This window comes from Eriocheir sinensis, chromosome 19 (genome assembly GCF_024679095.1).
Source record: "Eriocheir sinensis breed Jianghai 21 chromosome 19, ASM2467909v1, whole genome shotgun sequence".
NCBI classification, from domain to species: Eukaryota; Metazoa; Arthropoda; class Malacostraca; order Decapoda; family Varunidae; genus Eriocheir; species Eriocheir sinensis.
This window is the reverse complement of record NC_066527.1, coordinates 6,822,431-6,838,930: the sequence shown is the minus strand read 5'-3', so window position 1 is coordinate 6,838,930 and position 16,500 is coordinate 6,822,431. Positions and strand designations below refer to the sequence as shown.

Sequence of the window (16,500 nt, the reverse complement as noted above, 5' to 3'; positions counted from 1 at the left end):
CATGATTTATTTACTCAAGCTATTTATATTATTTGTGGTACTCTGCAGCATTTTTTTCTTCTTTTCTTCTTTCTTTCTTTCTCTTCCTTCCTTCCTTCTTTCCTTCTTCTATCTTTCTCTTTTTTCCTTTCTTTCTTTCTTCCTCCCTTCCTTCCTTCCCCATTCCTTCATTTCTTTCTTTCTTTCTTTCTTTCTTTCTTCTTCCTTCCTTCCTTCAAACTTCATTCATTCATTCATTCACTCATTTATTTATTCCCCCTTTCTTCCTTCCTTCCTTGCTTTCTTCCTTCCCCCTTCCTTCCTTCCTTCCCCCCTTCCTTTCTTCATTCATTTATTCATTCCCCCTTTCTTACTTCCCTCCTTCCTTCCTTCCCCCCTTCCTTTCTTCCTTCATTCATTCATTTATTCATTCCCCCTTTCTTACTTCCTTCCTTCCCCCCTTCCTTCCTTCCTCCCATCCTCCACCCTCTTCTCATATTCATCAATCCTCCTTTCCTTCCTTATCTTCTTTTACCTATCCAACTTCTCCTCCTCCTCCTCCTCCTCCTCCTCCTCCTCCTCTATTCTCTTCATTACAGTTACTCTTCATGGCACTTGACAAGACTCTTCCTTTCTCTTCTATTCTTCACTTACAGTTATTCAATTCAACACATTTTGCTGCCTTTTCTTCTCTGTTTTCTTCATCATTACTATATTCATCACTTTTCGCAGTCTTCATTATTTTCCTTGTCAATTTATCATTACTATATTTTCTTTATGATTTTCTTTCTTACTTTCATAGCATTATATATTTTTGGGGGTAGTTTCATTGATTTCCTTTTTCTTATCTTTTTTATCTATATTCGTCATATGTTATGGTACACACAAAACTGATCTACGTGGGAGAATAAGTCTGCTCAGGAGTCTCACCCAGGCCATCGGACACATGGCGAACTCCTTAACACTGCCCCAAAATGTACCCCACGGAGCTTAAGGTCTTTGAGTCTATATTAGTGTCTGGGGCAGCTACAACACATGCATGCATACACACAACCACACATCCTAAGGCCATTACTCTACACTCCACCCTAGATTACCCGGACCTCAATTCCCCGGATATCGGATTTCCCAAACATAATCTCAGGTCTGGCAATGGCTGGACACAAGCCCCGTCAAGTCCATGAATCAAAACTAAAGTCCAGGCAGGACATATTTGTTTATTGTTTCCTTGTGGTGTTAAGCAGCTGCACTCTGACCTTACATTTGCATGTAAGTGCAGTATGTACTGGAATCAAATACTACATAAATAATTCACAGTAATAGGATATTTTTATCCCCCTGGGGAGTTGAACAAGAAATTGGCAAACACCGCATCTATTTTTTTACATGTAATTCCTGAGTAGCCGCTTGTAGTTATCAATTATGAACAGTTTTTATTACCTGTTTGACATTTTCTTCAACTGATTTTTATAGAAAGAAGCATTTCATCAGTAAACAATGTGCATGGTATTTGTTAAACCACCTTGAGTCACCAAAGGTGCAAACTTTGTTGACATGCAATGCATGTTATCACATAACTTGTTTTAGTCAATCTTTCTTCAACATACCTCATAAATGTGCTGGACAAAGGGTGGCAAAAGTCCAAGCCAGGTATTGAATGCTGGCAACTGCCAGACTGAGTATTGTAAATATCTGTGAATGAATTGTCTCCCCAGACTGTAGCCATTCCCAATTCCCAGTCTTTTGCAGTATGTACTTGGACAGGTCCCCTCCACTAAGAGTCCAAGGCATTGAGGGTCTTAATGCATTTGGGGTCTTTATCAGCATTTCAAGCCATTACAATACATACATATATCCTCCCTGTGGAACATATTTCCCCCTTCCCATTCCCCTAACCTAACCTCCACCTCCTCCCCCAGCGTGGCCCTGAGCTGGGTGCTGGAGGACGCAGCGCCCCACTCCCTGGGTGACTCCCTCATAGCAGTGCGAGCCGGCTGGATGGGCAAGCCCTGCTCCAGCCTCTACCCGGAGTGCCCACTACACCCTGACCCACACCCTGCCGCCAAGGAGGCCATCACATTCTTCTCAAGGTGTGTGTGTGTGTGTGTGTGTGTGTTTGTGTGTGTGTGTATGTACGTGTGTACGTGTGTGTGTGTGTGTGTGTGTGTGTGTGTGTGTGTGTGCAGTGAGCCAGTCATGATGAATCAGTATACTTAATAAACCAGTCAGTGGGTTAGTCAGTCAGTCAAGTGCATCTCCAGTCAAAATCATGTTCAGTTCACCATTGCCTTCCCTCCCCTTGGCCAATACATATTTTATGATAACAAACTGAGGATGCCGAGATGGAACTTGAGAAAAAAACTATGATTCATAAACTTGTCATTATAAGAGAAATGGAAATAGCTTAAGGTCCATTTCTTCTTATTTTCTATGTCATCATTTGTCTGACTAATGCCTAATGACTGTCTGAGTAATGATAGAGCCATAGCAATTACTTTATAGAGGAGAATAATTAACCTTGATAGCAGTAATGATAGAGAACATAAAAGAACTGGGTAAAAGAAAGAGGAGGAGGAGGAGGAGGAGGAGGAGGAGGAGGAGGAGAAGGAAGAGGAGGAGGAGGAGGAGGAGGAGGAGGAGGAGGAGGAGGAGGAGGAGGAGGAGAAGGAAGAGGAGGAGGAGGAGGAAGAGGTGGTTGACTGATTAAGAGCAAGGCCAAACACTTCTCAGGAAATAGGAACAATGCAGAAAAGAGAGAGAGAGAGAGAGAGAAAAAAAAGAGAAAGAAAGACACAAATGAACACGAAAAAGAAAAAAAAGAGAAAAACAAAAGAAAAAAAAGGAAAAAGATGGAGGAGAAAAAAAATAACAACAATAACAATAATAAAAATAATAAATCAAAACAAATCAACAAAAAATCAACCCCATTACCCAATTAACCCATATCTCCCCCTTCCCCCCGCCCCAGATTGCAGTTTGCCGCCACACAGCCACCGCCACCCCCGCCCCCCGCAGCAGAACCCAAGCACTCCCTCCCCACCCCCCAACAACAACAACAACAACAACAGGAATCGAACACCATAGAGGAACGCATCGATATCACAAACTTCACCAATCCTCATACCGCTGCCTCCTCATACCCCTCATACCCCCCTCATATCCCCTCATACACATACCCACCACATACCCTGGAAGCCTACCCATCGGTCAGAGTCGAAGGAGGAGGAGGAGGAGAGAAGGAAGACAACACAGCAGCCTCCTTCCATGCCTACTACAACAGGTACGAAGGTGAGGGCCCCGTTAGCGTACCTGGCGCCCAATACAACACCAAATACACCTATGGAAAGGAAGACAGGTATAAGAAGAAGGAGGAAGAGGAGGATGAGGAGGATGAGGATAACTGGTGGATGAAGGAAGAGAAGGAGGAGGAGAAGGAGGAGCAAGATAACTGGTGGAGGGAAGATGTGGAAAAGGAGGAGAAACGGTGGAAGAAGGAGGAGAAAGAGGAAGAGGAGAAGGATATGCATTGGAGAAGAGAGGAGAAGGAGGAGGAGGAGGAGGAGGAGGAGCAAGACAGATGGTGGAGGAAGGAAGACCGATACAGGAAGAAACAGAAGGAGGAAGAAGAAACAGCTGCAGAAAAGAAGAAGGAAGAGGAGGAAGAGGAAGAAAACAAACGAAGGAGACAAAAGTATAAGAACAGCGAATCAAAGTATAAACAAAACGAACCATCCGACCACCACCACCAGCACTACCAGCCCCAGCAGCTCTCCAATCACTTATACGAGAAATACGACAGCCCGGACTTGCCGAGCGGGACCGATGGATCTGGGGGAGTCCTGGCATCGGGTAGCGTGTCTGGTATGGCCCTCCAAGACCCACCCACACCCAACACAGCGCACACTTGGGAGCAGATGTTCAAGGCTGGACTATTTGGGACGTCAGTGGCGCAGAAGACAGCAGGAGGAGGAACAGGAGGGACAGGAGGAGGGAGTACGACGGGAGCGATGGCAGGGCGACCTCGGGTAAGTGTGTGTACATGTGTGTGTTAAGCAGGGCACTATTTTTGTCGCTATTCTCTGGATTTTTTCGATTTTCTTATTTTTCTTTCGACTCTGTTAGCCAATCTATCTTGTATATCTTGTATCAGCTTCATATCCTCATTCTTTTTTTCTTTTTTTGTCTATTTCTGTCCTTTCTATCTTTTATTTCCTCTCCTATTTTATTACGTATTTTCTATTTCTTCCTTTTCCTTAGTAATTATTTTATTTGTATCTATTTCTGTCCTTTCTCATTTATAATTCCATCCATGTTGTATTATATCTTTCCTTTTTCCTCCTTCCTCTGTAGTGGCACGCTGCCCTCATGGTGGTTAGGATCTTGTAGTATTCTCCTATAAACTCAAGCGTTTCTCTCTGGGGCAAGTTCTTTTGTTTTGTAGCACCTAAACCTTTTTCTTCCTGTGCCTCGTTAACCCGGTAGCAGCGGGGATCATGTTTCTTAATGGTCCCTCAAAGCGAGAAAAATGAGAAAAAAATCACTCCTCACACAAACCATTTAATAATATGTATCAAAGCATTTGTGATCAGATTATGTATCATCTATTTTGGGGGGTTTATATCATGGCACAAATTTGCCCCATCGCTGCTACACGGTAAAGCCACAAATTTGCCCCATCGCTGCTACACGGTAAAGCCACAAATTTGCCCCATCGCTGCTACACGGTAAAGCCACAAATTTGGCCCGTCGCTGCTACCAGGTTAATTTGATCGCTCCCTATGTCACAATTCCAGCTGGGTCTCCGTTTGATTTACGTTTCTTAACCCGTCCGCTGCGATTAGCACGGATTTGGCTTTCACTGGTAGCCTGGTAACAAATCCTCCCAGGTCTTTCTCTGCCTCTGTGGTGGATAGTGGAGAGTTTCCCATGTGGTATTGCTGTGCAGGACTTTATATTTTTCTTCATTGAATTGTAGCAGCCACTTTTTGTTCCATTCCTGAAGCTTGATGTCTTCTTGTAGGAAATCCGCAATCAAGGAGTTAAGAATCACATTGCATTTCTCTATCTCAACCTCAACTATTGCATCTCTCAGCACCTTCTTGCAGCCTCAAACAATACTCTTCCTCCACCTGATATCTCATTACCTTTGCATCTTCATCAAACAGACAAGTGCAGCTATTTGCCCTACACTATGTCATTCATGTACACCAAACGCATTACAGGGGCCAACACTTATCTTTGTGGTGTGTGTGCGTGTGTGTGTGTGTGTGGAGAACTGTTATGTGGTTTTGTGGTGGTATAATGGAGGGTAATTTTCCTATTCTCAACTCATATTCATAGTTTTAATTTCTTCTTCTTTTTCTTCCTTTTTTTCTTCTTCTTCTTCTTGTCTTTTTTTATCTTTCTTTCTTATTTCATTTTTTTTTTCACATTAGTTTTTTTTTTTTTATCGGTATTATTTCCTTTTCTTCATCTTCTTTTCATATGCTTTCAACTAGTTTATATATTAGGCCTACTGTTCTTCTTCTTCTTCTTCTTCTTCTTCTTCTTCTTCTTCTTGTCTTTTTTTTTCTTTCTTTCTTATTTCATTTTTTTTTTCACATTAGGTTTTTTTTTCTTTTATTATTGGTATTATTTCCTTTTCTTCATCTTCTTTTCATATGCTTTCAACTAGTTTATATATTAGGCCTAGTCTTCTTCTTCTTCTTCTTCTTCTTCTTCTACTTCTTCTTCCTCCCTTTCTTTCTTTTTTTCACATTACGTAGTTTTTTTCTATTCTTATTGTTATTATTTCCTTTTTCTTCATCTACTTTTCACTCATTTTCAATTAGTTTATATATTATTGTTCTTCTTCTTCTTCTTCTTCTTCTTCTTCTTTTTCACATTACATAGTTTTTTCTATTCTTATTGTTATTATTTCCTTTTTCTTCATCTACTTTTCACTCATTTTCAACTATTTTATATATTCCTGTTCTTTTTCTTCTTCTTCCATTTCCCTCTCATTCTTAGCTTCACTTCTTCTTCTTTCTCTTTCTTCATTAACTTTCTACCATAACTCTCTACTCCATCCTTCCTTCTATACTTCAATCCATTTTTTCTTCATTTCTTCTTCATTGTCTTCCTCCTTTCAACCCTCTCTCTTAACTTTTCTTCTTGTTTTGCTTGTTTTTCTTCTGCTCTCCATCGATAATTTTTTCCTCTATTTTATTTTTCTTTAGTCATTCTTTCTTCTCCTCTTTCTTTTAATGTTTTTCTTGTCTTTCTCCTTTCAACCCTCTCTCTTAACTTTTCTTCTTGTTTTGTTTGTTTTTCTTCTGCTCTCCATCGATAATTTTTTTCTCTATTTTATTTTTCTTTAGTCATTCTTTCTTCTCCTCTTTCTTTTAATGTTTTTCTTGTCTTCCTCCTTTCAACCCTCTCTCTTAACTTTTCTTCTTGTTTTGTTTGTTTTTCTTCTGCTCTCCATCGATAATTTTTTTCTCTATTTTATTTTTCTTTAGTTATTCTTTCTTCTCCTCTTTCTTTTAATGTTTTTCTTGTCTTCCTCCTTTCAACCCTCTCTCTTAACTTTTCTTCTTGTTTTGTTTGTTTTTCTTCTGCTCTCCATCGATAATTTTTTCCTCTATTTTATTTTTCTTTAGTCATTCTTTCTTCTCTTCTCTCTTTTAATGTTTTTCTTTCCTTCCTCCTTTCAACACTCTTTCTCAACTTTTCTTCTTGTTTGTTTGTTTTCTTCATTAACCTCCTACAAAAATTCTTCCCTCCATCTATAATTTTATACCTCATTATTTATTTTACTTAGTCATTCTTTCTTCTCTTCTATCTTTTAACATTTTTCTTCTCTTCCTCCTTTCAACTCTCTTTCTCAACTTTTCTTCTTGTTTGTTTGTTTTCTTCATTAACCTCCTACAAAAAGTCTCCTCATTATTTTATTTTCCTTTACTCCTTCTTTCTTCTCTTCTTTCTTTTAATGTTTTTCTTTTCTTCTTCCTTTCAACCCTCTGTTCTTCCTTCTCCTTCTTCATTAACACCCTTCCATATTTCTTCTCTTCAACTCTTTTTTTAACTCATTTCCTCTTTTCTTTAGTCATCCCTTCTACTATTATTCTTTCTTCATTTTCTTCTTCCCTCTCATCCTCATTCTTCACTCTACTTTCTCTTCTTTTTCTTTCATCATTAATTGCATTCTAACTACTTATAACAGGATCTGAAACCATGTTGTCTAATTTTAAAGGATTCAGTACCACTCCAAGTAGAATTAAGCTGCTGCAGAGGTTTCAGGCAGCCTCCAGATGGTCTAATTTAGGTAGTGTGGTGTCACGTAACTGTAGAATGTACCTGTGTAGTGGGTGGTTAATGTTTAAATGTGTTGTGGTGATGTACTGTACTGTTATGTCGAGGGAGAACTTCTTTAACTGGAGTAACAGAGGAGGAAGAAAAGGAAGAATGACAAAGGAAAAATATGGAATGAGTGGTGAAAGGGAGGATGGAGGGAAGAAATATGGAAGGAAGTCAAGAAGAAATAGGGAAGGAAGTTAATGAAGAAGAAAGAGGAGGAAGAAGTGGAGCTGAGAATGAGTATTATATGGAAGAAGATAACAATAGAAAGAGGAAGAAAATGTGAGAAGAGAAGAGAAGAGAAGAGAAGAGAAGAGAAGTGTGTCTGTGTGGAATGTGGCTAATGTGCTTAACCCAGTAGCAGCAACGAGCCAAATTTGTGGCTTTACCATGTAGCAGCGACGGGCGAAATTTGTGGCTTTACCATGTAGCAGCAACGAGCCAAATTTGTGGCTTTACCATGTAGCAGCGACGGGCGAAATTTGTGGCTTTACCATGTAGCAGCAACGAGCCAAATTTGTGGCTTTACCATGTAGCAGCAACGAGCCAAATTTGTGGCTTTACCATGTAGCAGCGACGAGCCAAATTTGTGGCTTTACCATGTAGCAGCGACGGGCGAAATTTGTGGCTTTACCATGTAGCATTTACCATGTAGCAGCGAAATTTGTGGCTTTACCATGTAGCAGCGACGAGCCAAATTTGTGGCTTTACCATGTAGCAGCAATTTGTGGCTTTACCATGTAGCAGAAATTTGTGGCTTTACCATGTAGCAGCGACGAGCCAAATTGTGGCTTTACCATGTAGCAATGAAAGGCAAATTTGTGGCTTTACCATGTAGCAACGTAGCAAATTTGTACCATGATATAAACCCCCCAAAATAGATGATACATAAACTGATCACAAATGCGTTGATATATATTATGAAATGGTTTGTGTGAGTGATGATTTTTTCTCATTTTTCTCGCTTAGAGGGACCATTAAGAAACATGATCCCTGCTGCTACCGGGTTATGCATTGTGCTAATGTACTGGAGGTATAATTGAGGAAAAAGAGAAGGAAAAATGACAAAGAAAAAAATAATGAGAGGTAGAAGGGAGGTTTGAGATATGAGTTTTTGTAGAAAGTTATGTAATCAATTAGGTAACTTTGTAATCTGAATCCATTAACTTTCCTACAGGTTTTAAGGAATGGTACTGAATCCCTTTAAAATCAATGTACAAGGTGTTAGATTCTATTGTGAGTTTTGAATCAATTAAATATGCATTCTAAGTGTATTATCGTTAATAGAAATTTTGATTAACTTGGAATGGTACTGAATCCCTTAAAATTAGTCTACAAGGTGTTAGATCCTACCATGAATGAGGTCATAATCAATTAAGTATCAATTACATAATCAATTTAGTAACTTTGCATTCTGAATCCATTAACGTCCCTACAAGCTTAAGTCTATTTGGAATGGTACTGAATCTTTTAACGCTAATCTACAAGGTGTTAGATTCCATTGTAAGATTTTTTATGAATCAATATGCATTTTGAATACACTAATATCTCTAGAGGCTTCAATCTTCTTGGAATGATATTGAATCCTCTAAAATTAATCTAGAAAGTGTTACATCCCTTTATAAATGAGGTCTGAATCAATTTATATGCATTCTCATCATCATCATTTCATCGACGCCTGCTCCTAGGAGCCCCCACCAGGGGATGGCCACGGCAGAAGAGCTTCCAACTTTCTCTATCCAGACACTCCCTCCTTGCCTGTTCAAAGTTTCTCAAAGATCTTTCTCCCCTCTCCCTAGCGTACTCCTGCACCCTATCCCTCCATATCACTGGAGGTCGTCCTCTAGCATTCCCTCCCTCTATCTCACTCACATACACCCTTCTGGTCATCTTACTCTCCTCCATTCGCTCCACGTGGCCAAACCACTTTAAAGTCTGTCGCTTCACTTCTTCCACCACTCCACACTTCTTCCCTTCACCCCTGTGACACATTCCAAAACGCTCGTACACACTTTCATTACTCATTCCATCCATTGTACTCACACCACAAGCTCTCCTCAAATAACTCATTTCCACTGCCTGCACTCTAGACCTCTGACTTTCACTCCAGGCCCACGTTTCACTTGCATATGTGAGGGTTGGTACTATTACGTATTGTATTTCTCAAATCCCTCTTTACCTCCATGCTCACACTTCTGCCATCCATGATTCGTCCCAAAGACCCTACCACCCTTCTTCCTTGCAATGCCCTTTCTCTTATCTCTCCCTCCATACCACCGTGCTTACACATAACTGATCCAAGGTACTTGAACTCATTGACCTCCTCCATTTCTTCACCATTCAAAATTATTTTGCTTTCTTTTTCACATTCAATTCCCACTCTTTATGGGCATACAAAAGCTACAACCTCACTTCTACTTCGCTCACAAACCATCACTTTACTTTTGTTGACATTTACTTTCAGCTTTCCCCTTTTACAGACACTATCAAAAACACTGACCAAATTTTGTAAGTCACTTTGCATTCTGAGCCTATTAATTTCTCTAACCCTTAAGTCTATTTGGAATGGCATTGATTTATCTAAAAGCAATACAATAGGAGAATACTTTTCCCTATTATAATCTCCCTTAGTAACCCCTTTTTCTTTACCCTCATCAACAGGAGCACCCACATCATCACCCCTACCACCCCCAACAACAACAACACACCACCACCACCAACAACGGACACACCGCCATGCAAAAAATCCCCTACCAACCCCAACAACAACAACAACAACACACCACCACCACCAGCAACGGAAACACCGCCATACAAAATATCCCCTACCACCCCCAACAACAACACACCACCACCACCACCAACGGACACACCGCCATGCAAAAAATCGGGACACATGGAAACAACCACCAGTATCACCAATCACCACCACCACCACCACCGCCCAACACCAGACCGAGCCCAAGCCGCCCATTCTTCAGCCTGCGCCCTCACCAGTACGCCCCAGTCAAGAAATACAGGTATGGGCTGCGACGCGGACTGCCGGCCGGGAACGTCAACAACAACAAGAACTCCGACACATACTCCATCCTGAAAAACGACGTCACACACCTCCACCGCCCACAGAAACCCTGGTACTCCTACACCGCGCGCCCCGACACCTACTCCACCTACTCCGCCTACTCCCACTTCCGCCCACGCACCACGTCAACCACAGCAGCTCCACCGTCCACCACCACTGCGACGCCAACCACCACAACCACGACTTCCAAGGCCGTTGCTCAGTTTGGGCCCGAGGATGCGGTGACGGATATCCTGCGTAATGAGTTGCTGTATGAGTATGTGAGGGACCGGAAGATCTCTGTGCATCTCGACAAGGAGGAGGAGGAAGACGAGGAGAGGAGTGCAAGATAGAAGAAGACGAAATATAGTGGATAAAAGTACAGTAAGAGGATGCAAGATAGAACAAGAGGAAACAGTTAATAGAAGTACAGTAAGAGGATGCAAGATAGAACAAGAGGAAACAGTTAATAGAAGTACAGTAAGAGGATGCAAGATAGAACAAGAGGAAACAGTTAATAGAAGTACAGTAAGAGGATGCAAGATAGAACAAGAGGAAATAGTGGATAAAACTACAGTAAGAGGAGTGCAAATAGAACACGAGATAGTTAATAGAAATACTACAGTTAAGTTCCATTAATATCAATTCCACTACTCTCGCTTAATTAATCTATGTATGTGAGAGACTGCAAGAGCTCCGTGGACACTTAAATGAGGAGGAGGAGAAAGGGGAAAGAAATGCTAGACAGGACAGAGGAGGAACCAGCATATAATGAACCAGTGTTAAAAGTCCATTGATTTAATTTCCACTGATCAGAAAATCCAATAGTATGAATTCATGCAAACAGGGAATTATGACCTCTTGAAAAACAACAATCTGAATTCTTAAAAGGTCAAAAATTATGATTAAAAAAAAGCTATTCAAAATTAGACAGGCAGGAACTTATAACAAAAAAATCCAACTGGGTTACGAGCTTTCATTGGTTTGTTTGAAGGAAAGATACTGCATTAGCCAAGAAATTTTAGCCCACAGCAGCAGTCTGAGGTGTGGAGTGCCAGAAACTATATATAAAAAAGCTATGGATTAACGAATTTTCACTGAGTATATATATCTTAGGGACAGATATCTAAGAGTAATGATTTTTTTCTATATACATGTACTGCCAAACCAAGCACAATAATCCTGAGAGCAAAGGTTAAGCGAAGGACTGCTGTGATGGTTGGGGCCGATATTTCCGTCTCCCAACATCATTCTCCAAGGTAAACTTAGCAGATCCAAGGTACCTCGAGACCTGCCTTGGACCTTTCCCTTGGGACATAATTTATTTATTTATTTTTTTTTTTTTACAGCAAAGAGACAGTTCAAGGGCACACAAAAAGCAAACATTAATTAAAAAAAAGCCCGCTACTCACTGCTCCTAAAAAGAATCCAAAGAGGTGGCCGAAAGATAGGTCAGTTTCGGGAGGAGGGTTTATATCGTCATTTACACATAATGAAGTGCTTGTATGTTCTCATTGGCGTATAATACGTGAATTTCAGTCCACCTCGACCCGTATATGAGGAAACATTCAAAGATACAAACACATTTACAAGACTTTAGAGTAGAAGTGAAGAAATAGGGTGATGTTTTCCTGCAGGGTGTCACGCTTATTGGCAGTGTAAAGTAGGTTCTGTAAAGTGAATGAGCGAGAATTATGTTATCAGAATAAGAATTAGATTTTGTTTATTCACAAGTGGAAGCAGAAGAAATGCGAAATATTCAATTGCTCGAGCAGTGTTACCAGAGGAGTGTTTCACGGAAGGTTTTCATCCGCCAAACCTGCAAAGTTAGGGAAACATCGGTGACGGTACTCCAGCTGGTAGTGACACAGAACACAAAACCAAGGGACACACGGGTTGTCTAAGGACTTACGCTGGACATGGTAACAAAGGGAACAGTATTTAGTTATGGGACACAAGGTACATATAAGCACTGTGGTGGACATGATAACACAGGGAATGGTAAATAAAAGGACAAAGGGTATTAAGGAAGAGGAGTAATACAATGGGGGACTGAGAGGTCGTACGCCATTGGTCCATTTACTCTCTCATTTCACTGGGACTGGGTGGCGGAAAGGGAAGGGACTCTGGGTGATGTTTGGGATATACGCCATTATAGTGTGTGCGTGTGTGTGTGTGTGTGTGTGTGTGTGTGTTTTGATATTTATTCACATGTATTTGAATATTTAAGGGATGAATCAAGTTTGTAATGTCATGTATTTACTATTTACTCATATTCTTTTTAGCATATTAGTTTACGTTTGTGTGTGTGTGAATGTGTGTGTGTGTGTGTGTGTTTTGATATTTATTCACATGTATTTGAATATTTAAGGGATGAATCAAGTTTGTAATGTCATGTATTTACTATTTACACATTCTTTTTAGCATATTAGTTTACGTTTGTGTGTGTGTGAATGTGTGTGTGTGTGTGTGTGTGTGTGTGTGTGTGTGTGTGTGTGTGTGTGTGTAGTACATATACCAATACTCTAATCAACACAGTCAATAACAAGGGCATTCAATATTGACCATTAGTGACCATTTAGTGTTAGCCTGTAGTCGGGTGTTGATATGCTTTCCTAACAGGGCGTCAACACAAACAGTCAGACCACACAGGGCCATTATAGCACGCAGCAGACACCCAATTTTGCAGACTAGTAAGGAAAGGCTCATTCAAAAAGCCAGGAGCATAACTTTTCCTGATGATGTGCTTTAAGGTTAGGAAAATTATATGATGAGAGTTTCGTAATAGTCAAATATAGGTGAGATTCCTTCGTCTGAAATTCCAAAATCCAGAAGTTTGTTTAGTGGTGACTTGGCTCGTCACACATGGAAAAGTCCACAAAATCATGGGAAAGTTCCACCACGGACAGCTGTTGTGTACGTGCTGCTCTGGGTTGACAGGTCTGCGATTTACCCACGCAATTGGGCGGGTAAACCTACTGCTGCGTCAACACCTTGGGCATAAAAACATCTGCCTGCCACAAATGCGGGTTTTGGGCAGCTTCTGGGATGGAATTGGGCGGGAACACTGTCCACGACCTGGCAATTCTGGTGCTGCTATGCGTTAGTTTGTTGTCAACAGTCCTCACAGTAACACCTTCGCTCATTACTCATTGTCATTACCGCGTGTTGTGTGCTCTGTGGTGTAAAGATAGTGTTGAAAATGTCAGCACGGCTTGTATATTCCAAAATCCAAAAAAATCCCAAATCTACAACACCTTTGGTCCCAGGGATTTCGGATAAGGGATTCTCCCTGTAATGTGTCTAGGATATGTATAGATTAGAATCACGTGCTTAGATTAAAATTATGTTTTTTTTATCATGCCTACATTAGAATTGTGTTTAGAACAGAATTATCTGTTTGGATTAGAAAAAAATTATTAAAGTCATGTAATAGCCAAATTTTTCAAGGCAAACACTGCTGCTACATCTGACCCAGCTGGGAAGGGTTCTTTTTGTTGTTGTTGTTGTTTTTAATGGAGCGAGCCATCGTATTACAGATGGCACTCAAGCACATGCCTCACCTCACCATCACATATCTTTGTTTGCGTGGAGAAGGCGCTTTATAGAGAATTAAAAACCTGGGAAATTAAAGACTATGAAATTGTGGGTCTGTTGTATATTTCTGAGGTTATCTACTTCATTTTTAATCATTATTGCTTTAACTTTTCTTAACTACCAACCCCCGACTGCATTAAACTGGGCGACTTAATAATGATAGCCGTTATTTAGGTGTGTGAACTTTACTATAATGTGTTCTGTCCACATAAACTTCAGAATTTGTAGCAATAAGTGGAGGGAATCAGCCACATTTGCAGCAAGGTGTGGGGAGCAGACAGTTTCCCCTTGATGATGGTTTTCTTTCCTCATTGCATCAAGTGTGTCTATTGTGATGCATTTCCATAAAGCTGAAAATCTGTAGCAATAAGCAAAGAGAGTCAGTAATATTTGCAGCACGTTTTGGGGGGCGAACACATTCATTTTTTGTCTCATGTTGCAGAACTTTTATTATTGTTACTGTTATTATTATCATTATTAGTTTTTATAAGTCTTTAAGCATGTAAGATACGCTCAGGATGTGATGTATTGATTTTTCCTGCAATACACTAAATAGTATTCTTGTGATAGACTTTTAGGGCATTGCAATGATTTGTATTACTGTTAGCTGTTATTACTGTTGGCTGGTGTGCAAATATACTTCTTTTATAACTTATCTCCATGTGGAACTGTTTTATATTCCCTTTTTGAGTGTGTAAGTGTGCATGCCTACGTGTGTGTGGAGTAGAGCTTCTTCAGGGCTTGGTGAGCAGGTCAAAGGTTATTCGCATTGAGATGGTCATCGACTTCCTCAGCAAGACCCCTGACACCTCTCCTTGACTTTCCTCAGGAGAGCTCTAGTCCCAAGTGACACAGCCCTGCATTGGTCCCGATTCCCAGCAAGTCTGGTAGTATGACCCTCCTCAATATTCTTCAGCGTCTCCGCCGAGGCAAATCCACTCCTAAATCTCGGGCGCTCTCCAATGCACTCCTTGGCAGCTCGAAGAGTCTCACGTTTGAAGGTATGCCACAGTTCTTCAGGGTCCTCGAGGGTGCTGAACATAGGAAACCCATTTAAGACTGTCACTGTATACTCCTGACCACATGCCAGGTCCTGCAGCCTCTCGAGATGAACATAGTATTGTTGCATCTCAAGATTCTTCTTGACCTGACATGAAAACTTAGTGCTACAACAACAAGTCTTTGATCAGTTGTGAAGAACTTAGCACTCTGGAAGACCCTGCAGCTCTCAAGGATCCTCCAATGAGTACTTACGAGGATGAGGTTAATCTCCTCAGCTACCCCTTCAGCATCGCTATACCAAGTCCAGCGGTGCAGCTCTGGTCTCTGGTACAAGGAATCTGCAATTCTCAACCTCCTGGATCTTGCAAAACTCAGGAGATGTTGACGTTCCTGGTGCCAGAACCACGGGGACCAACACACAGCTCGTAGCTAACCCTGTCAGTGCCAGCAGTAGCATTGAAGTCGCCCAGGACAATGAGTGTGTCCCGGGGAGGGCACTGGTCTAATGTGGAGTCAAGTTTGGTGTAGAACATCTCCTTCTCTACCATTTCACACATCTCAGCGGGAGCATACACTGCAACAAGAGACATGAAGCCCAGTGCATGCTTCAGCCTCACTTGTATTATACGCTCAGCAACGAGAGTAACCTCAACCACAATTGGCTGGAGTTGGCTGGAGATGTCCATAGCTTTTTTTTTTTTTTTACAGCAAAGGAGACAGCTCAAGGGCACAAAAAAGTAAACATTAAAAAAAAAAAAAAGCCTCTGCTGCTCTCCAAAAAAGAGGTCCAAAGAGAAAGAGATAGATAAGAGTCGTGGGTGTCCTGATGCCCTCCTCTTGAAAGAGTTGAAGTCGAGTTCAGAGGAGAGATAAGGAGGAAGGTAAGATGAGTTAAGAGATTTGAGGGATGAAAAGGAGTGAAGGGATGTTTAACTGAGCATAAGGTTTGCTCTTGGGATAGGGATGAGAGTGAGTGGGAGGTCCATGAGTAGAAAGTTACAGAGGGGGGGGAGGGGGGAAGCAAGAAAGGCAAGTAGAAGAGGAAAAGAAAGAGCAGTCGATAGAAATGAAGATGAAAAGAGAAGATTGTTAGGCAGAAAGTGAATTGAAGAGGTAGAGAGAGGAGGAGGAGGAGGAGGAGAGAGCTTGCACAGAAGAGCTGTCCTTGAGAGAGAGCTGTGGAGCCCTGTGTGACAAGGCCCCACAATATGAGATGCAGGCGGACAAGGGGGCTGTATATGGACAGAAATACTGAGACAGGGGAGAGAACTGGGCAGGCAGGATGAGACGCAGCAGAAAGAGATGAGATATGAAGTTTCCAGTTGAGATTTTTGATAGAGTTTTGAGGATGTCATTATGAGAGGAGGATAGGTGTTGGTGTTGGTGAGGGAATAGGGAGGGTGGTGTTGTCAATAGTTTTGTGGATTATTGGGCGAAGATTGTGTTTTGTGGATAGGTGGGACAACTGTTTTTTGAGAGTTGAAGGACACCAGGTTCTTCTTGGAAATAATAGTAAGGTCTGG

The 16,500-nt window shown here is 41.2% G+C and overlaps 2 protein-coding genes and 1 long non-coding RNA gene across 8 annotated transcripts in view; 1 reads left to right on the top strand and 2 right to left on the bottom strand.

The window, feature by feature from the left end:
* LOC127000628 (uncharacterized) overlaps positions 1–15,661 on the top strand; it is a 21,937-nt gene extending 6,276 nt beyond the window's left edge. The window contains exons 2-4 of the mRNA XM_050864564.1: positions 1,899–2,069; positions 2,948–4,004; positions 9,979–15,661. Of these exons, the coding sequence (XP_050720521.1) occupies positions 1,899–2,069; positions 2,948–4,004; positions 9,979–10,731 (1,981 nt within the window). The 3' untranslated portion in view covers positions 10,732–15,661. The remainder of the gene's footprint in view (positions 1–1,898; positions 2,070–2,947; positions 4,005–9,978) is intronic.
* The window catches only part of LOC127000629 (cyclin-I-like), a 72,815-nt gene that overhangs the window by 45,504 nt on the left and 10,811 nt on the right, over positions 1–16,500 (bottom strand). The gene's annotated exons all lie outside the window — the stretch shown is intronic.
* On the bottom strand, positions 4,143–7,954 carry LOC127000633 (uncharacterized). Its single transcript, XR_007754358.1, has 2 exons — positions 6,676–7,954; positions 4,143–6,253 (listed from the first exon to the last, which is right to left on the bottom strand). It is a non-coding gene; the product is annotated as an uncharacterized LOC127000633 (long non-coding RNA).